The following is a 24,285-nucleotide window of genomic DNA, read 5'->3' as shown; positions in this document are numbered from 1 at the left end:
AATCTAATCCAACCTTCTCTTCACCCTCTTCCCAGCTTCTGAAAGTAAAATAAACAAGGCATTGCCACATAGAATATTAAGGAGACATTTCTACCATCCTTTACCCAATGATGAGTGGGCTGATTTGGGCCTCTTCACCTGTTACCTCTTCACTCACTGAAACAGTTGGCTTTTACCTCTATCCACATAATAGAGCAGGAGGATCTCAGAACAGGAAGTTGAATAAATACATCATTAGTTTGCTTTATATCCTTAATTAGGAAAAGAATTATTAAAACTTAGTAGTCAAAGAATCAGTGTATTCAACAAAGCAGAAAAGCATCAGTAGATGGTATCCTGGAGACATTATTGAAACCTGATGGATATTTAGGTGCTAAAATGACAATGTAAAATATTTTATCATTTCAAAAAGAACAGTTATTAGACTTGCAAGAGAAAAAGAAGTCATCATGAAAGTTCTATTTCATGACCAGCTACTCACAAAGCCTAAACCTATGTTAAAACAAATTCAGTTAACTTTCTATACCCTTGACCTCACCTCAAAATTTCCAGCATTACTAGGTTAGGAACCAGCAGCATCTTATTAAAGAATTACAATATTTCCGTTCTGATCATGTTCATATTCCTTCACAATATGTGTTTCTTACCACTGAATTCTGCTAAGGCCCAGGCACTCTGTAGACTCATCTTTAATCGCCTAAGTATATTAATATATATTTATATGAGCGCAACTTGAAAGTCAACCTGGATGCTATTTAAAATCTGAAGAAAAATAAGCAAACTTATATATGTATTCATAAATCTGCAGTTTATGTTATTTAAAAATGAATATTTTGAAGAAAGTAAATTTGTACTTTCCAGATGATAAGGTGACATGTTGTTCTTTTCCTGTGTGTGTATATGTGTGTTTTATAGCACCTGTTTCTTATTATCACAGTTTGGTTCATGAGCATTTAAAAAAAAAAGAAATCAAACATTTCCATGCATGCCCTCTATTTTTTTATACTATTCATCATTTATTTTAAAAGTCTGAATTTTATTTCCCCAAAGAATCTAATCTGGCTGCTATAATGTAATCATTTTTATATCATATTCAATGTATTTCTGTGCCAATAATGTCTCTTACATTAAGGATGTGTTCTTCGGGAAAATATTAAGTGATATACTTCATATACAGTAAGTCCCCTACATACGAACTAGTTCCATTCCAAGAAGGCATTATTCATAAGTCTAATATGTTCGTAAGTCCAACAAAGTTAGCCTAGGTCCCCAACTAACACAATCGGCTATATACTACTGTACTGTAATAGGTTTATAATACTTTTCACACCAATAATTATATAAAAACAAACAAAAAATAAACATTTTTAATCTTACAGTACAGTACCTTGAAAAGTACAGTAGTACAGTCCAACAGCTGGCATACAGGGGCTGGCTGGCATCGAGTGAACAGGCAAGAAGAGTTACTGACTGGAGGAGGGAGAGGAGCTGGGAGATGGTAGAGCTGAAGGATCCTCAGCAAAAGGAGACAGACGGCAAGCTGCAATTTCACTCACGCCTGACATTGATAGAATGCATGTTCGCATCTTTGAAAGTTCACAACTTGAAGGTTCGTGTAGGGGACTTACTGTATTATAGTGGAAGTGAACAGGAAATTTTTTTTTAGTATGTGTATTTCCAATTTTATATTAATAATGAATAACAAAAAATTTAGAATATATGAATACATTTTCTGTCATATGTCTCGCATGTCTCTTGACAAATGTAATGGAAAAGCTGTTACTTCTACCTATATTCTGGGTCCATTTTGGCAAGAAATGCAGTTTTAGAAACTCTTTATAGATATCTTTCAGCATTGGGTCCCACATTTTAAAAGTTAAAGAAAGCCTTGAATTCTGTTTAGAACCTTCTGCCATTGATTAGTTATGTGACTTGTAATATTTATATCTTGTGTATGCTATAGCCATCCATGAGTAAATTTTCCAGATGGTGGAAGGAGTCATTTTGACTTATTCCCCATTTGAGCTGTCATGATGTGTTCTACTCTATAATTCAGAAATCACTGATTTATTTTTATTGTTGAACTCAGAGTTCCAGGTTATAGATCAAAATATTTAGCCATCTACTTACAATTTTTTTCCCCCATCTGTGGAGTAACATTCGTCAAATCCTAAATTATTGCTTTCATTTTTCATGATCAAATGTTTCAGTGTTTCCTGCTGGAAGCATTACAATGAGTCCTGGAAGTGAGCACTCTGAAGAAAAAGCCCTCTATTCTTCTGGGAGTTATGCTTTTTTACTCTCTTGCCCACCTACCTACACAGAGTATACCACTGTCCTAAGTACACACAGCATACCACAAGTGATAGAAGGAGTATATAGGGATAATATACTCCTTTATGATTGTTTACTGCTGTGTCATTTTCCCCACATTTCATTCTCACAATGACCCCTTTCCATGGCCAAATTATGTTCCTATTGATCATTTTACAGATAAAGATAAGTAATATAAGAGAAATTGAGTTTCTTTTCTGAAAATGATGGATCATTCAGTAAGTGGTGTGAGACAACTGGATATATCCATCTGTAAAAAGTCGTAACCCACATCACAAGCTAAAATAAATTCCAGGTGAATCTAAGACTTCAAAGTAAAAGTAATGTACCAAAGTACTGTGAATTGGAAAAGCCTTACTAAGTTGTTAGCAATACCTAGAAGCTGTAAAGGAAAGTGTTAGTAAATCACAGACAAAATAATAATTGTCTTAATGTTAAAAGGATTCCTACAAATTAGCAGCAGGACAAAAAAAAAGACAAACAAAGAGTGTCCTGCCCATGTTCTCTTCCAGGAGTTTTTTGGTTTCAGGTCTTACATTTAGGTCTTTAATCCATTTTGAGTTTGTTTTTATAAATGGTGTGAGGAAATATTCTAATCTTGTTCTTTTATATATAGCTGTCCAGTTTTCCCATTAACACTTACTGGAGAGACTTTTTTTTTCCATTGTATATTCTTACATACTTTGTCGTAGATTAATTGACCATAATGGTGGGTTTATTTCTGGGTTCTCTATTCTGTTCCATTGATCTGTGTGTCTTTTTATTGTGCACTATCATGCTATTTTGATTACTGTAGCTTTATAGTATAGTCTGAAGTCAGGGAGTGTGATGCCTCCACCTTCCTTCTTTTTTCTCAAGATTGCTTTGGTAATTCAGGGTCTTTTGTGGTTCCATATGAATTTTAGGATTATTTGTTCTAGTTCTGTGAAAAATGTCATGGGTATTTTGACAGGGATTGTGTTAACTCTAGATTGCTTTGGGTAGTATGGATATCTTAATATTAATTCTTCCAGTCTAAGTGCACGAGGCGTGATAGGGATATGGAATTAAGAGACACAAACTACTATGTGTAAAATAATTAATCAACAAAGATATATTGTACAGCACAGGAAAATAGAGCCTTTTTTTGGCAATAACTTTAAATGGAGTAAAATCTATAAAAATGCTCAATCACTGTTGTACACCTGAAATTAATATAATATTGTAAATCCACTATGCTTCAATTTTAAAAAGACAAACACCATAATTAGTAAGAAAACTAAAACCACAATGAAATACCATTTTCATTAATCAGAGTGGCAAAAATCAAAATATTTGATAATTTGCTTATTGGTGCAACCTTTCTGGCAAAGTTTTTCAAAGTGTGGTCCAAAGTATGGATCCCAAGGGGTGGGGAGAGGTTTTCTTGCAACTCTTTCAGGGGGTCCACAAGATCAAAATTACCTTCATGAGAACACTGAGATATTATTTGCCTTTTTCACCCTGTTGACTCTGATGATGATATGAAAGCAGTGGTGTGTAAAGCTGCTGCCATTTGGCACAAATCAAAACAGTGGCACCAAACTTTATTACCATTCATTGTATTCTTCACCACCATATACTCACAGTATTAAAGAAGAAAGAAAAAGAAAATAAGAAAAATAGTTTCTCTTAAGAGTGTTTATTGATGAAGCAAAAAATATTAATTTTATTAGATCTCAACCCTTGACTACACACCTTTTTAATACTCTGTCAGGAAACAAGACGTATGCATAAAACACTTCTGCACAGAGTATGGTGGTCGTCTTAATGAAAAACACCGGTGTGATTGAGTTGCAAACTGAACTAACTCCTTTTTTTTTTAATGTAATACCATTTTCACCATTTTTTGCTTGAAAAACAACTGACAGACAAACTATGGTTTTTCAGACTTGGGGATTTGGTAGCCATTTTCTCTATAATGAACAAAGTGAGCTTGAGACTTCAAGAAAACAACTGATGGGAAGGTGCCAATGATAAATTTTGATCTTTCAAGCAAAAATTGGAATTTGGGAAAACTTTTTATCTGCTACCATGAGCTGACAGCTTTTCAGTACCTAAAGACTTTTTTGATGAGATTGGTGGTGATATTAACAAATCTGAATTTTTTATATTGTGTAATGAAATGTTTCAGCATTTGCAAAATCTACATAACTCAATGAAACACTGTCTTCTAAATGTTTGATGTGTGATTTTACAAAGTTATACATTGGTTAAACACCCATTCAAAGTGCAAGATGGACTACTGGATTTTAATTAACAGAGTAAGAAATGTTCATTGAAACAGGTTTAGATTCTTCATTGCAAGAAATTTTTTTTTTTTTTTTTTTTTTTAAACATCTTTATTGGGGTATAATTGCTTTACAATGGTGTGTTAGTTTCTGCTTTATAACAAAGTGAATCAGCTATACATACACACATGTTCCCATATGTCTTCCCTCTTGCATCTCCCTCCCTCCCACTCTCCCCATCCCACCCTTCCAGGCTGTCACAAAGCACCGAGCTAATATCCCTGTGCCTTGCGGCTGCTTCCCCCCAGCTATCTACCTTACTACGTTTGTTAGTGTGTATATGTCCATGACTCTCTCTCGCCCTGTCAAAACTCACCCCTCCCCCTCCCCATACCCTCAAGTCCGTTCTCCAGTAGGTCTGCGTCTTTATTCCTATCTTACCCCTAGGTTCTTCATGACATTTTTTTCCCTTAAATTCCATATATATGTGTTAGCATACGGTATTTGTCTTTTTCTTTCTGACTTACTTCACTCTGTATGACAGACTCTAGGTCTATCCATCTCATTACAAATAGCTCAATTTCATTTCTTTTTAAGGCTGAGTAATATTCCATTGTGTATATGTGCCACATCTTCTTTATCCATTCATCCGATGATGGGCGCTTAGGTTGTTTCCATGTCCTGGCTATTGTAAATAGAGCTGCAATGAACATTTTGGTACATGACTCTTTTTGAATTTTGGTTTTCTCAGGGTATATGCCAAGTAGTGGGATTGCTGGGTCATATGGTAATTCTATCTGTAGTTTTTTAAGGAACCTCCATACTGTTCTCCACAGTGGCTGAACCAATTCACATTCCCACCAGCAGTGCAAGAGTGTCCCCTTTTCTCCACACCCTCTCCAGCATTTATTGTTTCTAGATTTTTTGATGATGGCCATTCTGACTGGTGTGAGATGATATCTCATTGTAGTTTTGATTTGCATTTCTCTAATGATTAATGATGTTGAGCATTCTTTCATGTGTTTGTTGGCATTCTGTATATCTTCTTTGGAGAAATGTCTATTTAGGTCTTCTGCCCATTTTTGGATGGGGTTGTTTGTTTTTTTGTTATTGAGCTGCATGAGCTGCTTGTAAATTTTGGAGATTAATCCTTTGTCAGTTGCTTCATTTGCAAATGTTTTCTCCCATTCTGAGGGTTGTCTTTTGGTCTTGGTTATGGTTTCCTTTGCTGTGCAAAAGCTTTGAAGTTTCATTAGGTCCCATTTGTTTATTTTTGTTTTTATTTCCATTACTCTAGGAGGTGGGTCAGAAAGGATCTTGCTGTGATTTATGTCATAGAGTGTTCTTCCTATGTTTCCTTCTAAGAGTTTGATAGTTTCTGGCCTTACATTTAGGTCTTTAATCCATTTTGAGCTTATTTTTGTGTATGGTGTTAGGGAGTGATCTAATCTCATACTTTTACATGTACCTGTCCAGTTTTCCCAGCACCATTTATTGAAGAGGCTGTCCTTTCTCCACTGTACATTCCTGCCTCCTTTATCAAAGATAAGGTGTCCATATGTGCGTGGGTTTATCTCTGGGCTTTCTATCCTGTTCCACTGATCTATCTTTCTGTTTTTGTGCCAGTACCATACTGTCTTGATTACTGTTGCTTTGTAATATAGTCTGAAGTCAGGGAGCCTTATTCCTCCAGCTCCTTTTTTCGTTCTCAAGATTGCTTTGGCTATTCGGGGTCTTTTGTGTTTCCATACAAATTGCGAAATTTTTTGTTCTAGTTCTGTGAAAAATGCCAGTGGTAGTTTGATAGGGATTGCATTGAATCTGTAGATTGCTTTGGGTAGTAGAGTCATTTTCACAATGTTGATTCTTCCCATCCAAGAACATGGTATATCTCTCCATCTATTTGTATCATCTTTAATTTCTTTCATCAGTGTCTTATAATTTTCTGCATACAGGTCTTTCGTATCCTTAGGTAGGTTTATTCCTAGATATTTTATTCTTTTTGTTGCAATGGTAAATGGGAGTGTTTTCTTGATTTCACTTTCAGATTTTTCATCATTAGTATATAGGAATGCCAGAGATTTCTGTGCATTAATTTTGTATCCTGCTACTTTACCAAATTCATTGATTAGCTCTAGTAGTTTTCTGGTAGCATCTTTAGGATTCTCTATGTATAGTATCATGTCATCTGCAAACAGTGACAGCTTTACTTCTTCTTTTCCGATTTGGATTCCTTTTATTTCCTTTTCTTCTCTGATTGCTGTGGCTAAAACTTCCAAAACTATGTTGAATAAGAGTGGTGAGAGTGGGCAACCTTGTCTTGTTCCTGATCTTAGTGGAAATGCTTTCAGTTTTTCACCATTGAGGATGATGTTTGCTGTGGGCTTGTCATATATGGCTTTTATTATGTTTAGGAAAGTTCCCTCTATGCCTACTTTCTGGAGGGTTTTTATCATAAATGGGTGTTGAATTTTGTCGAAAGCTTTCTCTGCATCTATTGAGATGATCATATGGTTTTTCTCCTTCAATTTGTTAATATGGTTTATCACATTGATAGATTTGCGTATATTGAAGAATCCTTGCATTCCTGGAATAAACCCCACTTGATCATGGTGTATGATCCTTTTAATGTGCTGTTGGATTCTGTTTGCTAGTATTTTGTTGAGGATTTTTGCATCTATGTTCATCAGTGATATTGGCCTGTAGTTTTCTTTCTTTGTGACATCCTTGTCTGGTTTTGGTATCAAGGTGATGGTGGCTTCGTAGAAGGAATTTGGGAGTGTTCCTCCCTCTGCTATATTTTGGAAGAGTTTGAGAAGGATAGGTGTTAGCTCTTCTCTAAACGTTTGATAGAATTCACCTGTGAAGCCATCTGGTCCTGGGCTTTTGTTTGTTGGAAGGTTTTTAATCACAGTTTCAATTTCAGTGCTTGTGATTGGTCTGTTCATATTTTCTATTTCTTCCTGATTCAGTCTTGGCAGGTTGTGCATTTCTAAGAATTTGTCCATTTCTTCCAGATTGTCCATTTTATTGGCATAGAGTTGCTTGTAGTAATCTCTCATGATTTTTTTTATTTCTGCAGTGTCAGTTGTTACTTCTCCTTTTTCATTTCTAATTCTATTGATTTGAGTCTTCTCCCTTTTTTTCTTGATGAGTCTGGCTCGTGGTTTATCTATTTTGTTTATCTTCTCAAAGAACCAGCTTTTAGTTTTATTGATCTTTGCTATTGTTTCCTTCATTTCTTTTTCATTTATTTCTGATCTGATTTTTATGATTTCTTTCCTTCTGCTAGCTTTGGGGTTTTTTTGTTCTTCTTTCTCTAATTGCTTGAGGTGCAAGGTTAGGTTGTTTATTCGAGATGTTTCCTGCTTCTTAAGGTGGGCTTGTATTGCTATAAACTTCCCCCTTAGAACTGCTTTTGCTGCATCCCATAGGTTTTGGGTCGTTGTGTCTCCATTGTCATTTGTTTCTAGGTATTTTTTTATTTCCTCTTTGATTTCTTCAGTGATCACTTCATTATTAAGTAGTGTATTGTTTAGCCTCCATGTGTTTGTATTTTTTAAAGATCTTTTCCTGTAATTGATATCTAGTCTCATGGCGTTGTGGTCGGAAAAGATACTTGATACAATTTCAGTTTTCTTAAATTTACCAAGGCTTGATTTGTGACCCAAGATATGATCTATCCTGGAGAATGTTCCATGAGCACTTGAGAAAAATGTGTATTCTGTTGTTTTTGGATGGAGTGTCCTATAAATATCAATTAAGTCCATCTTGTTTAATGTATCATTTAAAGCTTGTGTTTCCTTATTTATTTTCATTTTGGATGATCTGTCCATGGGTGAAAGTGGGGTGTTAAAGTCCCCTACTATGAATGTGTTACTGTTGATCTCCCCTTTTATGGTTGTTAGTATTTGCCTTATGTATTGAGGTGCTCCTATGTTGGGTGCATAAATATTTACAATTGTTATATCTTCTTCTTGGATCGATCCCTTGATCATTATGTAGTGTCCTTCTTTGTCCCTTTTAATAGTCCTTATTTTAAAGTCTATTTTGTCTGATATGAGAATTGCTACTCCAGCTTTCTTTTGGTTTCCATTTGCATGGAATATCTTTTTCCATCCCCTTACTTTCAGTCTGTATGTGTCTCTAGTTCTGAAGTGGGTCTCTTGTAGACAGCATATATAAGGGTCTTGTTTTTGTATCCATTCAGCCAATCTGTGTCTTTTGGTGGGAGCATTTAGTCCATTTACATTTAAGGTAATTATCGATATGTATGTTCCTATTTCCATTTTACATATTGTTTTGGGTTCGCTACTATAGGTCATTTCCTTCTCTTGTGTTTCGTGTCTAGAGAAGTTCCTTTAGCATTTGTTGTAAAGCTGGTTTGGTGGTGCTGAACTCTCTCAGCTTTTGCTTGTCTGTAAAGGTTTTAATTTCTCCATCAAATGTGAATGAGATCCTTGCTGGGTAGAGTAGTCTTGGTTGCAGGCTATTCTCCTTCATCACTTTCAGTATGTCCTGCCACTCCCTTCTGGCTTGTAGGGTTTCTGCTGAGAGATCAGCTGTTAACCTTATGGGGATTCCCTTGTGTGTTATTTGTTGTTTTTCCCTTGCTGCTTTTAATATGCTTTCTTTGTATTTAATTTTTGACAGTTTGATTAATATGTGTCTTGGCGTGTTTCTCCTTGTATTTATCCTGTATGGGACCCTCTGTGCTTCCTGGACTTGATTAACTATTTCCTTTCCCATATTAGGGAAGTTTTCAACTATAATCTCTTCAAATATTTTCTCAGTCCCTTTCTTTCTTTCTTCTTCTTCTGGAACCCCTATAATTCGAATGTTGGTGCGTTTCATGTTGTCCCAGAGGTCTCTGAGACTGTCCTCAGTTCTTTTCATTCTTTTTTCTTTATTCTGCTCTGCAGTAGTTATTTCCACTACTTTATCTTCCAGGTCACTTATCCGTTCTTCTGCCTCAGTTATTCTGCTATTGATCCTATCTAGAGTGATTTTAATTTCATTTATTGCATTGTTCATCATTGCTTGTTTCATCTTTAGTTCTTGTAGGTCCTTGTTAACTGTTTCTTGCATTTTGTCCATTCTACTTCCAAGATTTCGGATCATCCTTACTATCATTATTCTGAATTCTTTTTCAGGTAGATTGCCTATTTCCTCTTCATTTGTTAGGTCTGGTGGGTTTTTATCTTGCTCCTTCATCTGCTGTGTGTTTTTCTGTCTTCTCATTTTGCTTATCTTACTGTGTTTGGGGTCTCCTTTTTGCAGGCTGCACTTTCGTAGTTCCCGTTGTTTTTGATGTCTGTCTCCAGTGGCTAAGGTTGTTTCAGTGGGTTGTGTAGGCTTCCTGGTGGAGGGGACTAGTGCCTGTGTTGTGCTGGATGAGGCTGGATCTTGTCTCTCTAGTGGGCAGGTTCACGTCTGGTGGTGTGTTTTGGGGTGTCTGTGGCCTTATTATGATTTTAGGCAGCCTCTCTGCTAATGGGTGGGGTTGTGTTCCTGTTTTGCTAGTTGTTTGGCATAGGTTGTCCAGCACTGTGGCTTGCTGGTCGTTGAGTGAAGCTGGGTGCTGGTGTTAAGATGGAGGTCTCTGGGATATTTCCACCGTTTAATATTATGTGGAGCTGGGAGGTCTCTTGTTGACCAGTGTCCTGAAGTTGGCTCTCCTACCTCAGAGGCAGAGCCCTGACTCCTGGCTGGAGCACCAAGAGCCTTTCATCCACACAGCTCAGAATAAAAGGGAGAAAAAGTAGGGAGAATTAGTAGAAGTATGAGTAAAGAAAGAAGAAAAGGAGGAAAGGAAGGAAGGAAGAAAGAAGCAAAGAAGGAAAGAAAGGAGGGAGGAAGGGAGGGAGGGAGGAAGGAAGGAAGGAGGGAAAGAAGGAAAAAAGACAGAAAGAAAGATGATACAGTAAAAATAAAATAAAGTATAATATAGTTATTGAATTAAAAAATATTTAGAAAAAAAAAAAAAAAAAAAGGGACGGATAGAACCTTAGGACAAATGTTGGAAGCAAAGCTATACAGAAAAAATCTTACACAGAAGCATACACATACACCTTCACAAAAAGAGGTAAAGGGGGAAAAATCATAAATCCTGCTCCCTGAGACCACCTCCTCAATTTGGGGTGATTCGTTGTCTAAAGGAGGGAAGGAAGGAAGGAAAGAAAGAACGAAGGTAAAGTATAATAAAGTTATTACAATTAAACTTAATTATTAAGAAAAAGAATTTTTAAAAAAAAGTCATGGACGGATAGAGCCCTAGGACAAATGGTGGAAGCAAGAGTATACAGACAGGATCTCACACAGAAGCATACACGTACACATTCACAAAAAGAGGAAAAGGGAAAAAAATCATAGATCTCGCTCCTAAATTCCACCTCTTCAATTTGGGATCATTCCTTGTCTATTCAGGTATTCCACAGATGCAGGGTATATCAAGTTGATTGTGGAGCTTTAATCCGCTGCTTCTGTGGCTGCTGGGAGAGATTTCCCTTTCTCTTCTTTGTTCTCACAGCTCACAGGAGCTCAGCTTTGGATTTGGCCCTGTCTCTGCGTGTAGGTCGCTGGAGGGCGTCTGTTTTTTCGCTCAGACAGGACGGGGTTAAAGGAGCCGCTGATTCGGGGCCTCCGGCTCACTCAGGCCGGGGGTTGGGGGATGGGGGTAGGAGGGGCACTACGTGCGGGGCGGGCCTGCGGCTGCAGAGGCAGCGTGACGTTGCGGCAGAGGCCGGCGTGATGTTGCACCAGCCTGAGACCCGCCGTGCGTACTCCCGGGGAAGTTGTCCCTGGATCCCGGGAACCTGGCAGTGGCGGGCTGCACAGGCTCCGCGGAAGAGGGGTGTGGAGAGTGACCTGTGCTCGCACACAGGCCCCTTGGTGGCGGCAGCAGCAGCCTTAGCGTCTCCCGCCCGTCTCTGGGGTCCGCGGTTTTAGCCGCGGCTCGCGCCCGTCTCTGGGGTTCGCGCTTTTAGCCGCGGCTCGCGCCCGTCTCTGGAGTTCCTTTAAGCAGCGCTCTTAAACCCCTCTCCTCGCGCACCAGGAAACACAGAGGGAAGAAAAAGTCTCTTGCCTCTTCGGCCGGTGCAGGCTTTTCCCCGAACTCCCTCCCGGCCAGTCGTGGCGCACCAACCCCTTCAGGCTATGTTCAAGCCGCCAACCCCAGTCTTCTCCCTGAGCTCCGTCCAAAACCAAAACCCGAGCCTCAGCTCGCAGCCCCGCCCGCCCCGGCGGGTGAGCAGACAAGCCACTCGGGCTGGTGAGTGCCGGTCAGCACCGATCGTCTGTGCAGGAATCTCCCCGCTTTGCCCTCCGCACCCGTCGCTGTGCACCACTCCGCGGTCCCGAAACTCCCCCCTCCGCCTCCCGCAGTCTCCGCCCGCGGAGGGGCTTCCTAGTGTGTGGAAACTTTTCCTCCTTCACAGCTCCCTCCCACTGGTGCAGGTGCCGTCCTTATTCTTTTGTCTCTGTTTTTTCTTTTGCCCTACCCAGTTACGTGGGGAGTTTCTTGCCTTTTGGGAGGTCTGAGGTCTTCTGCCAGCCTTCAGTAGGAGTTCTGTAGGAGTTGTTCCACGTGTGGATGTATTTCTGGTGTATCCGTGGGGAGGAAGGCGATCTCCGCGTCTTACTCTTCCGCCATCTTCAAGGTCCCCCCCCGCAGATGTAATTTTACATGTAAACAAACAGAGAAATAGAAACCAGACGCCCTCCCCAACACACATCCTATGTTCTGGCTCTGCAAGAAATTTTTAAGAAATTGTCACTTGTTGAGTTTTGATCGTAGCATGGAAGAATATTAGAGTTACCTGAAAAGGCTGTTAAAATACTTCCTCCAACTACATATTTTCATATTTGTCAACCAAAACAACAGATTGAATACAAAAGCAGTATGAAATTCCAGGTTTTCTGTGCTAGGCCAGATAATCCCATTCTTCTCACAAAACGTCTTTGTTTTGGAAAACAGTTATTTTTCATGAAAATATTAGTTATCTTTATATGTGATATATTTATGGTTTGTATTTTCACTTAAATATATAAATATTTCTTAGTCTTAATTTCAAGTTAATACCCATAGAAATACCCACAGATATTACCCACATAAACAAAGCTTTTTGGGGTCCTCAGTCTTTAAGAGTATAAAGGATTCTTGAGACTAGTTTGAAAACTGCTCCTCTATGGAGATTAAAATAAAAATTTTAATTACATACAATCACTGAATCAGTAATTTCCATTTTAGGAATTTATACTATAATCTCTCAAATATGAGATATTATATGTGCAAAGTTATTCATTGTTGGATTTTTTTGATTACCAGAAGATTGGAAACAACTCAGTGTTTGTACATCAGTAGAGAATTGGCTATATTGAGATATACCCATAAAATGTAATACTGTATACTATATATGAGGCAGATATAAATTTATCACTGTGGAATGCTCTCAAAGATATATTAAATCAAAAGCTGAAGGTACCAAAAAGTGTGTAGTGTACACTACAATTGTACAAAATTGTATATAGTATATGTGTATGCATAGCCTGTGTGGTGAAGGATACACAAGAAAAACTGCTATGGTGGTTGCCACTGTGTAGGGGAGCTGGGGACAAGAGTAGGAAAAAGACATTTCTGAAAACCTGAATACTTCTTGAGCAGTCCTAAAAAATACAGAAGTACCTGTTCCCCAAATCCTAATATTTTTAAAATATTTTTCAGTATTTTTTTTCCCAAAAGTACATGTCTAATTACTTATTAGGAGTTAAGCCAGGTTAAAAATCTAAATCTAACTGATCTTAGTCCTACCTTCTTACCATTACATTAAAATCTCCATACACTCTCATGGAGTGGCAAGACGTTCACCAAAAACAATTATTTTATGTAGTAGTACTTGTTTCACTGCCATAATGAGTTGACCTGCCCAAGAGGTACAAAAATTTGCAAAAGGTGACTTGGATTTAGTCTCAAGAGGCTGGAGCAAGATACATACTGAGTCCTAAATGAATAGTAGAATTTGATTAGCAAATGAAGTTTGTCGTTAATGGAGGTGCATGATTAAGACAGAAATAGGGTACGTGTAGCACCCCCTGGTGTCAGTGGAAGACCAGCGTTTCAACCAGGGGGCTTCAACCAGAGGGCTTATGAAAATATGCATTGCTGTGCCCTACCCTTAGAGGTTCTGATTCATTAGATCTGGACAGAGGCATAAGAATCGACATTTCTAACAAGTTCCCAGCATCCAGGTGATGCTGAGGCTGTGGGACTGGGAACCACACTTTGAGAATCACTGCATTAGAGAAATTGTGGTTTACAGAGTTGATGGGTAATCTGGGGCCAGAACAATGAGCTGTAATTTGCTTAAGCAATACCACAGGTCATTTAATTTCATGAGACTGAAAATGTTATGAATGTTTAAGAGGAAACATAATATAAATGTGACCCTTTCTCATGTATATCTTCTTCTTTGTCCTCTGCTTAATTAAAAACAGAAAAATTATTATACCAAAATTCATTATAATCCATTTTTATGAAGACTTTACTTTAGTGTTCTCTTGATTTTAAAATTAAAACTTTTCAGAAAATCAGTTTGACTCATTAAATCTAGCTCATTAAAATTATCTGTTTTAGAAGAGAATTTCTTTTGAAATTTGGCTAAGGTTAACATTAGATGGAAATTAACATGTGTTTAGTGTGTACTTTAGTCTCTACTGGTCCGCCATTCAAAAGGCCAAATTTTATACTGCATTTTATGAAATGAGTTAACGTGCCATTCCTTCTGTCACAGTTTCTGTTGAGCCTTTGAGAAGGAATTTTAGCCTTTAAGAAAACTCGAGATATATAATGGGCTGAAGTCCTGAGGAGAAGGCAGTCCAAAGTTAATAATTCCTGGGACTTCTTTAAGGAATGTGTGCCAAGTTCACAGACTGGTACCTCTGTCAGCATGACATTCCTCTTAGTCTCATTGTTTTTCAGAGAATTTGCTTATTACTAGTTCCTAGCCTTGTGCCTCTGGCTCATGTGAAACTGATTTTTCTGAAACTACTTCCTTCTGTAGGTATAATAACTTATTGGAAAAGTAAAAGATTCCTGTAGGCCGAGGTTAAAAAAAAAAAGATACGCAGATTGTAAAAGACAAAGGCTATGAAAATATTCTAGGGACTTCCCTGGTGGCACAGTGGTTAAGATTCCACCTGCCAATGCAGGGGACCACCGGTTCGAGCCCTGGTCCGGGAAGATCCCACATGCCACAGAGCAACTAAGCCCGTGTGCCACAACTGCTCATCCTGCTCTCTAGAGCCCATGAGCCACAACTGCTGAGGCTGCGTGCCACAACTACTGAAGCCCACGCGCCTAGAGCCCGTGCTCCACAACAAGAGAAGCCACCGCAATGAGAAGCCCGTACACTGCTACTAAGAGTAGCCCCAATCACTGCAACTAGAGAAAGCCTGCGCACAGCAACGAAGACCCAATGCAGCCAAAAATAAAGATAAATAAGTAAATTTATTTAAAAGAAAAAACCTATAAAAATTTTTTTTAAAAAAAGAAAATATTCTAGATTAAAGAAGGCTAAAAATAACGACTGCATGTAATTCCTACTCCTAGACTGGATCCTGTGTTAGAGGGGCAAAAATGCTACAAATGACATTATTACGTCAATGGACAAAATTAGAATATAGTACAATAGATAAAAGTATCTGTGTGAATTGATAGTTGTACTGTGGTTAAGAGAATATTTCTATTCCTAGGAAATACACACTCAAGTATTTAGGGGTAAAGGGCTATAATGTATATAATTATGGTTCAGAAAAAAACTGATTTCACAGATCAAATAAATGGGGTAAATTGTTAATAGGTCAATCTGGTTAAAGTGTTTACAGGAATTCTTTTACTATGTTTATTATTGCAATTTTAAGTTTATTTACAAATAAAAAGTTTTTTTAAAAAACATGCAGAAAAGTGTAACATGTAAGATTTAAAAGTTTGTTGCCTTTAAGAGAAAATTTCCTTTGCGTGTGAAGTGGGGCTCTCAGAAAGCTTTTCTGCCACTTACCCTAAACATCAAGAAAATAGCACTTAGAGTCAGCACAAGGAGCACATTCTCTGATAGAGTTCTAGATTTCTGTGACCATATCTATAAAATATTACTGATAATTCCTACTAAAAGGCATGATTATGATGTTGTGACGTGAGTTAGTTATATGTTTAACAGAAGGTTATTTGCCAGCATTAAATATCAGCCAAGTCATGGTCAAAATAATTGTGGGAAATAGGAAACTACTCGGAAGAAAGATAAACTAGGAAAAAAGAAAAGTGTACATCAAAATCTAATCTGAGTATTTTGCCATTGGGGTAAAAATGAAGGGCAGAGACTTAGTAATTGCTCTTCTGATTAGTCCCACATTAATTGCAGTAAAATGGTTTGGCTTTTAATGAAGTCTATGATATTACTAGAGTCTGTTTATAAATCACACTTTGCATTTAATTCTCTCTTGGCTAGCTCCTTTTTTTTTTTTTAAACTATGATATATGTTTATGCCCTTGGAAAGCCTTCTCCTTTCCAAGTATTCCTGCCTAGAGTTACTGTTTCTCTCTCTCTCAACTTTTCACAGTAGTCCAAATGTATATACTGTCATATTACATGTATTCTCTGTACTCTCCATTATTAATTCAACTATTTTATTTAATGTTATACTCCTCTAACTAAGCGTTCGTCATCACAAAGAATATTAACCGTGAGGATCATAAGTAATTAAACTATGAAATTAAATGAAAGAAATTCATTTTTCACTGTGCTATGCCTTTTACTTTTCCATGCTGAGGTCACCTTCCATTGGCTAGATTTTCATCCCACACAGCCTGAAATTTTTTTTTTCTTTGTGCATACATTATTGGAGACTTGATAGGCTTGTTATAGTTATATATCTCTCTTAATATTTAAACCTAGAAGGACTTTTTTTATTGTTAAACCTTATATATCCTTCCAAGTGAAGGTACTACCTCAGGCACATATTAAATGATAACATTAAGCCATTGCAAATAAATCAGTGATTAAAGCAACACAAAATTAGACCCTAAATTTAAAAGCTTCATGACTACTCCATTGTGTGAATGTCCCCATAGAGCTTTAGCTCTGGGACATCAAAATCTGTAAACTTCATCAGGTAGGGGACAGTAGATAGGAAGGAGCACTAGAGGAAATGACTCCAAGTTCATCAGTAACCTCATCTCTAGAAGTCTTTGCAGAACATTGTGCAGCTGTTTAAAAACCAGTCAGTTGGAAACGACATCTGTATTCCCTTCATTTGCCTCTTTATTGATAAAAATGTATTGGTGCTTTTTAGAATCTAAGTTGCTGAAAGCTTTATAACTCTTGAATTGACGTTTATGCTGTATAAAAGAGACTTAAAAGTATGTGTAAAGATAAATTATCTGTAAAGACATTTAAAATAAGCCACATAATAATGGGTTACTATTGCATGCTTATTTTTCTCCTGTGGCAGTGATGATAATTATGTAAATAGGTCAAAAGCTACATTTTTTTAATTGATAATTTTAACATCAAAGCCTGAAATGAGGAGTTTTTCCACCATTGGATAAATAACCACAGAAGAGTGAGCAATTTAAAACAAGACATGGTCCAGGTAATAGTAAGGGCCAGAATAATTTTTTTAATTGAATCACATTCACTCCAAAGCCATGCATCAGATTCCTCAGTTTATCTAGATTGATGCAGAGTTTAAACAAATAGGAAATTTAATCTGCCATACAAGAACACTATTTTGTGGCTGTTTCTTTTTTCAGATGGAGATGGAAACATGGATCACTTATTGCCAGGCTGTGAAGATAAAAACTGCCAGAAAAGTACCATTTACTTAGCAAGATCCAGAACAAAGCAGGTATATCTACTTGTTTCTTAATGTAAATAGAGTTATGTTCTTGGAAAAAAATTTCAGAGGTTAGAAGAAGTATCTGAAGAATCAGAAAAGAGAAAAACCAAAAATAAATTTACTTCCTTATTTTAACTTAATGAAATGCATTTAAATCTATTTTTATTGGTGTATTGAGAAAAAAAGTAGTGGCATAATCATTTCTGGTTAAGAGAACCCACTCTTGATCCTGTAATTAAATGATCTGTTAGCCTTTTATATGCTGGGAATATGGTAAGACACACTATAGCTATAATAAAGGGTTATGTAGAAGAACATCATACCTATTTTCAAGGCTAATCTTGTTTTTATTTGTGATATCTAAATCTGTTTCATTCTCTCGTGCCAACTTTATACCTGTAGCTTGTAGGTAAATAATTTAGAATCTGTTAATCACAGCAGAGGGTTAATGTGGGAATGATAGGTTATGACATTGAGATTTTTTCCATATTGACAGCACCTGAATGGAAACCAGTAATATAGTAGTAGAATTAATGAGTTATATTTTCTGTTTGAGGGTAATAAATGATAGAATTACATTTTGATTTTTTTAGCCCTTATGGGTAGGAAGTATCACTTTTTATACTAAGACACTAAAGAAAACAAATCTTCCTCCAGTCAGCATTCTAAAAGCATTTAACTCTTACACCCATAACCTTTATTACCTTGAACTTTTTTAAAGTTTTGAATCATTGAAAATATTAGGTCAAGTAACACTTCATCGTTGGTTCATAGCTGTAAGTAAACCTAGTAATTATTAGCCTATCTTCAAGTGACAGACTACTGTAAGAATATTTTCAAATTACACAGTTCTCTCTGGGCAGATAAATGTCACAGTTCCTTTTTGACTGTTAAGAACGTCACATTAATGAAAAATATTTTACTTCTTAGACCTTAATACATTTACCTTAACAGAAATACTTTATCCTCATTAATAAACTGTCAACCTCTTCAGAAACTTGTGAAAACTTGGCATTTTGTGAAATTTCTCATCCTCTTCCAAAACAAGACCAGCAATTTTTTTCAGAGTCACATGAAACATTAAAACATTTTGATGCTATATAATACTCTTTTGCTTTAAGAAAGATTGAAAATTTTATTAAAGATGCAGACCAGTTTTTTAAAACAGCTCGTTTTCTGTAAATTTGTCTTTGTAGTTAAGCCACTTTTTTTGCTTTTTCCTTGGCAAACTATGCTTTCTTTGGATAACATAGAAAATGTTTGGGATATCTTATGTCCTAAACCTTTTTCAAGAGGCCATTTTTTATGTAGTCTGGCTTAGAGCTATATATATGAGTCACCTGCTTATAAGGACAAAAACATCTGTAGGCATGTTTGGCCTCCTGTCATTTCAAGCCAGCTGCACCTGCTTCTGTTTGGACATCTCCAGGTTATATGCCAGTATCCGTGCTCTTAGCTAATTATGGGCACATCTATAATTTTAATGTGATTATTTCCACTCTTCAGATTTTTAGTTTGCATTAGGTTATTAAAAGTAAAGATTGGGGAATTCACAAGAAAAAGGGATTTCCAAAAGCTCATTTTGAAATGATCCTGTTCTCTGTGTTCTCATTATAATCAATATAGAGATAAAGAATTTATTTAAAATGTAGCTTCCAGCTCTTTTGGTGACAGAGCTCATTCTCTGGGGCAGGTGGAGCTTGTCAGGGCTAGTGTTGTTTGGTAAGCCTCAGAGCTGCTTGGCTCTGAGAATGATGACTAAAGTCGTCATCATGTATAGGAGGCAAAGCAAGAGAACAAGGGAGACTGTCATGTTCTAATTCTTCCTGAGCTGGTCCTCCGAAAGGACATCAGTATTACATGATATTATAATTTTTTAAATATTCATTTGAGGTTGTATTTCCACACAACACATTTTAAAATGGCAATTCAAGTATATGATTATCAACATCAGTTCAATCTTAAGATTTTGTGGTTCTGTGAAAAACCTTCTAAGGCTCTGTGAGCTAGTTCAAGGAAAGATGACTAGTGATAAATTTTAAAGGAGATGATTTTTTTCCAAAGTGTAAGTTACCTGTTTATCAAAGTAAATTATAGTACCCTACCATTTTGTAGTGATAAAGAACTTAAATAAGGTGATGCTTACCTTGAGGACTTTTCGTGGATCATTTGTTTTACAAATGGTGAATTTTTTTCTAAAATAACTATAAAATCTGATTTTTTTTCTCTTAATCCACAGTGGGTTCCTGTCCTACAGGATTTTAGCAATAAGGGCACACTCTGGGGTTTTGTGCCATTTGTGCATGAACAACGACCAACTGAAATACCAATTCCAATTACCCTTCATATTGGAGACTACAACATGGATGGTTATCCAGATGCTCTTGCCATACTGAAGAATACATCTGGAAGGTATGGAAATGAAGTCAAATGAGAAATTGTTGTGAAATATTTTCACTGTGATACTTTGTAGCTGAATAACACCTAAATATGGTACAGTTCCTTAAATAAGGAACACTGTGAGCTCTGAACTTCTCCCAGCTGCTTAGAATACCTGTTCTTTTTCTGTTTTATAGAACAATAAAAGGCTTATTTTTCATTCAACAAAACTTGATCTTTAAAAGGTCAAAATTTTTATAAGTAAATGACTCAGTTACATTTTGAGTCTGAAGACCATGGAGGTTAAGAGTTGAGCCTAGGCTTCGCTCTCAGTCCAGCCACTTAGCACCTGTGTGACCTTGAGCAGATTGCCTAAACTCCCCATCTGTAAACTGAGAGTAGTAACTGCACCTCTGTCATGGAGTTGTAGTGGAAATTACATGAGGTAAAAATTAAAAATGAGGCAATTGGCAAGATACTTAGCACATGCTGACTTTACTATCAGTGAATGTTGCCTTACTGTTGCTTGTTTTGTAATGGTGTTGAGAATTTCGACATGACAATTGATAATATTTGTAAATACAAAATTTCTGAGTATATTTATTGCATTATCAATGATTTTGAATGTTGTTGCTACTTTTTTTTCCTTAGATAGAGGTACCAGTAGCTAAACCAATATAGTTAAATTCACAATTACCCTGATCTTGACAGATTCCATAAATATGACTCTTTCCAAATTTTAATGCTTTATTATATTCTTCATATTACAATTAGTTGTATTTCTTGCCCCTTATTCTTTCTTGCCTCGTACATCGTATCTATCCATAATTTTTCTTCTGAGCATTAATTCATTTGTTGGCTCTGGAATTAGTGGTGATTCAGCTCCACATTTACTACCAGGCTCATGATGCAATATAACTTTCCTGGAAAAAAAATCAGACTATTGTTGATTTTAACATCAAACAGTGTTATCTAGAAATGTGATTTTTAGAAAACCACACATTATTAGTGACTGTCCCTAAATATTTATAGAAATTATAAAATGTCTGTACTTAAACTTTTCTAAGGACCTTGATTTGAAATTATAATCACTCTGAGTTGTGTTTACAAAACTTTCTAGGGATGTGAGCATCATGATCCTTAACAGAGAGTAGTATATACACTCATAACTTATATGTGTGAAACAGATCTTATGTAACCAAAAGAAACTGCTGAGTTGAATGTGATTTTTATTCCTTTTAAAGTGGCACGTAAAAACAAAGAAATGTAAAAATTGCTTTAATTTGAACATTTACCCTATTCAGAAGAATAAGAAATTACATCTTAAATTCATTTAAGTGTGATTACTTATTCTTAGAAAAACATACAATTTATAGTTTTGTCATAAAAGTTCTTTATCAACATATTCTTCTTCAAACCATCAAATATTTAACTTACCTTTACCATTCAGTAATAACGATGATATCAACAGCTAATTCAGCAGTGAACAAACACTATGGCTCTATAGGAAACATAAGGTAAAAGACAGTCATAGACTCTTGATGCTTTTATAAAAGCAACTGTTTAAAACCCAGGGTTTCTTTTTTGTTCTTTTGGGATAGATGAGAATTGAAGGATAGATTTCAGTGCATTTCAGTGTTCATTAAATCACTAGATGAGAAATAGCCCTATACTTGAGAGATGTCTGTCTAGGAAAATTCAGCATAATATTTTCTTTGAAACATAGAAGAAGGAAAATAAGACATAGTGTACCTTACGATCCTTTTCTACTGTTCACTTTTGTTGAAAAGCATTTTATAATTTTTAACTGATTTCAAGACTGCTGTATTGCTAAGAAGTAGTACAGGGTTGCAGTTTATAATTTCAAGGGTTGCTACCTGGAGAATTCTGTCTCCTTTTTTCTTCAGGTTTTGAAAATCAGGTAGAGATTAACTACGCAGTTAAGAATAAAATCCACAGTATGTGTTTCATGAAAAGAAGTTCTGAAACCGTGGCTTGTTAACTTGTGTTTTTTTGTTTTCAGAGGAGAGTTGCTATTTGGCTTTCTGTTTGTTTTTTATTTTATGCTAAAAGTCTAATTGTTGAAAGTTAACCTTTAGAATCATGTTACATGAAAAAGATCTCTATTAGTGACATATATAGAGGCAGCAAGTGACTCTAAACAAAATAACACAGTCTGAGGTCAGCCATTTTACATCTGTGCCACCACTGACTGAAAGCCATGTTTTCTTCCCTTGGCTGTCCCATTACTACTCAGTTGCCCTGTGTTTACTGTCATCTTCTGTGTGTAGTCATGTTGTCTTAATTGTCTGAATTTTCATTTTTTTGAAAGAAGGCACACTTAGAATGACATTATTCCAATAGTGTGCTCTTAAGCTAATAATAATTCTGTTTTTATAATTTTTTAATTTCATGTGTAAAATAACACTGAAAAGATATTTTATGTCCTAAGTCTTTAGTATAGAACTGAAAAACGTTTTTAAAAGGAACTGGAGGATAAATTATAACAAAGAATATTTGAGAACCATTTATCTAATTAAACTCTTGTCCTTATGGATTTCTAATCACTATTATTTCTTAATTAGCCAGTTACTAGAAAAACTAGTACACAAAAATGAAAAGTTTAATTTTATTTTTGCCCAATATGTGGTATACTAGAAATTTTATTTTATGCATATGTTAGAAAAAACATTTCTCTAAATATTCCCCTAGAAATATTAATGTCATAGGTAAACTTAAATACTAATTTTGAGTAACTATTAGGTTTCTATAGGAAAATTTGATAAACCATATTTAAATTAATATTCTAAACCATATTGTATGATTTTTTAAAATTCAAAACTAACATAGATTGTAATTTGCTCAGAATAAATGCGTGTTTGTTTAACACTGGTACTGTAGTCTAGAAGTTGTGTTAATGATTTACTTATCATTTTGTCAAGCGCATACAGTGCATATTTATTCCTTATTTTTAGCATTTAACTGAAGATATAAGAGAGTGACTTTTAGTCTTTGTTCTATTGCATATTAATCAGAATGTTAATATAGTTAAGAAAAGTTGTATTGTTATTAATAAATTGAAAGTGGATGAAATTGTAAGCAAAACCTCCGCTTCCAGCAGGGATTTATAGAGAATCCAACTCTAAAGTACTAAAAGAAAAAAAATTTTTTTAAACAAAGGATTTTAGCAGCAAAGGAGCAGATTCTGAGTATCAGCTGTGAGAGCTCCCAAAATCTGTTAAATGGCAAGTAAATCAATAAATGGCCAAATGCAATATCCTTGTCAGTTAATGCCAGGAAGCAAAGGGCTTTAGTTTATAAAGTGATTATCATGCATATTGCTTCACAGTAATTTCTATGGGGTGGTATTATCTTTACTTTGTAAGTATGGAAACAGTCTCAGATAAGTCAGACTGCTTGTCCAGGATCACACAGTTTCAGTCAGCACTCTAAGTTCACAGAATCTGAATCCTTTTTCTTTCCCTGTAAGAAAAAAATTTAGAAGGAAGTAGTATATAACCAAAAAAACACATTTTTAGCAGAGGTTAGAAATGATGATTTGGGCAGATAGTAAAAGTCTCTCTGACAAGAGAAAGAAGGAGCAAGCTAAAGACAAATGAATAAAGTCCATAAGTTTTCTGAGTCTTGCTGTCAGAGGAGATTGATTATATGCAAGCACGTGGCCTCTTATGTTAGTAATTTGGAAACCAGAGGTATAATTTGGATGTGTTGGTGGTATACATTCAGGCTACCAATATGAAACGATGGAAGATGACCAGAAGCAAGTCGGGATCTGGAACTTTGTCAAAAAAGAATTACTGGGGACTTTTGCAGCTATTAGCTAATTACCCATTCAGTATAATTTGCATTTTCATCTTCACCCTCAGCTTTATAAAATAATTTAGGTTCACACTGATACCCTGAGTCACCAAGGACGGGTTACATTATATTTCAGATGTTCTGCTTTAGTGGGCAAAGAGATTGATAGTACAGATGCCTGTATCTACTTGTACATTTCAAGCCACTGTTGTTTTTCATTTTTATTATGAACTGTAACAAAGGGTTTCATATCATTTTAAATTAGATCAAATATCTTACTAATTTTATGTTTTATACTTCAAATGATTCACCATAATCTTTTTTAAATGAAGTTAATCACCATTTCCATGAATGTGAGAATATAACAGACTTCCTAATTTACAATAAAAGAAAAAACATTCCATGCCTATTCTGCCGGGGAATGTTTAGTGGTAGTTTGCAAAATACATCTTGGTAGGCTATGTCACATAATTTCCATCTGTTCAAATGTTACTGGGGAGAATAGCCTGTTTCTGACATTACAACCTACATCGCTAAGTCTTATGCTCTAAATCTTTAACTAATCCTTAGTTAATGAGTAATAACTCTGGGTAGGGAAGTTATCTGCATTCAC

At 36.0% G+C, this 24,285-nt stretch overlaps 1 protein-coding gene across 4 annotated transcripts in view; it reads left to right on the top strand.

The window, feature by feature from the left end:
• Window positions 1-24,285, top strand: part of ITFG1 (integrin alpha FG-GAP repeat containing 1) — a 249,392-nt gene that overhangs the window by 108,865 nt on the left and 116,242 nt on the right. For all 4 annotated transcript variants that reach the window (XM_032614034.1, XM_032614035.1, XM_032614036.1 and 1 more), the window contains exons 9-10: window positions 17,389-17,483; window positions 19,714-19,886. In XM_032614034.1, coding sequence (XP_032469925.1) covers window positions 17,389-17,483; window positions 19,714-19,886 — 268 coding nt within the window. The remainder of the gene's footprint in view (window positions 1-17,388; window positions 17,484-19,713; window positions 19,887-24,285) is intronic.

Source organism: Phocoena sinus, chromosome 19, assembly GCF_008692025.1.
Source record: "Phocoena sinus isolate mPhoSin1 chromosome 19, mPhoSin1.pri, whole genome shotgun sequence".
NCBI lineage: Eukaryota > Metazoa > Chordata > Mammalia > Artiodactyla > Phocoenidae > Phocoena > Phocoena sinus.
Note: the sequence above shows the minus strand (reverse complement) of the source record. Positions and strands in the feature narration are given on the sequence as shown.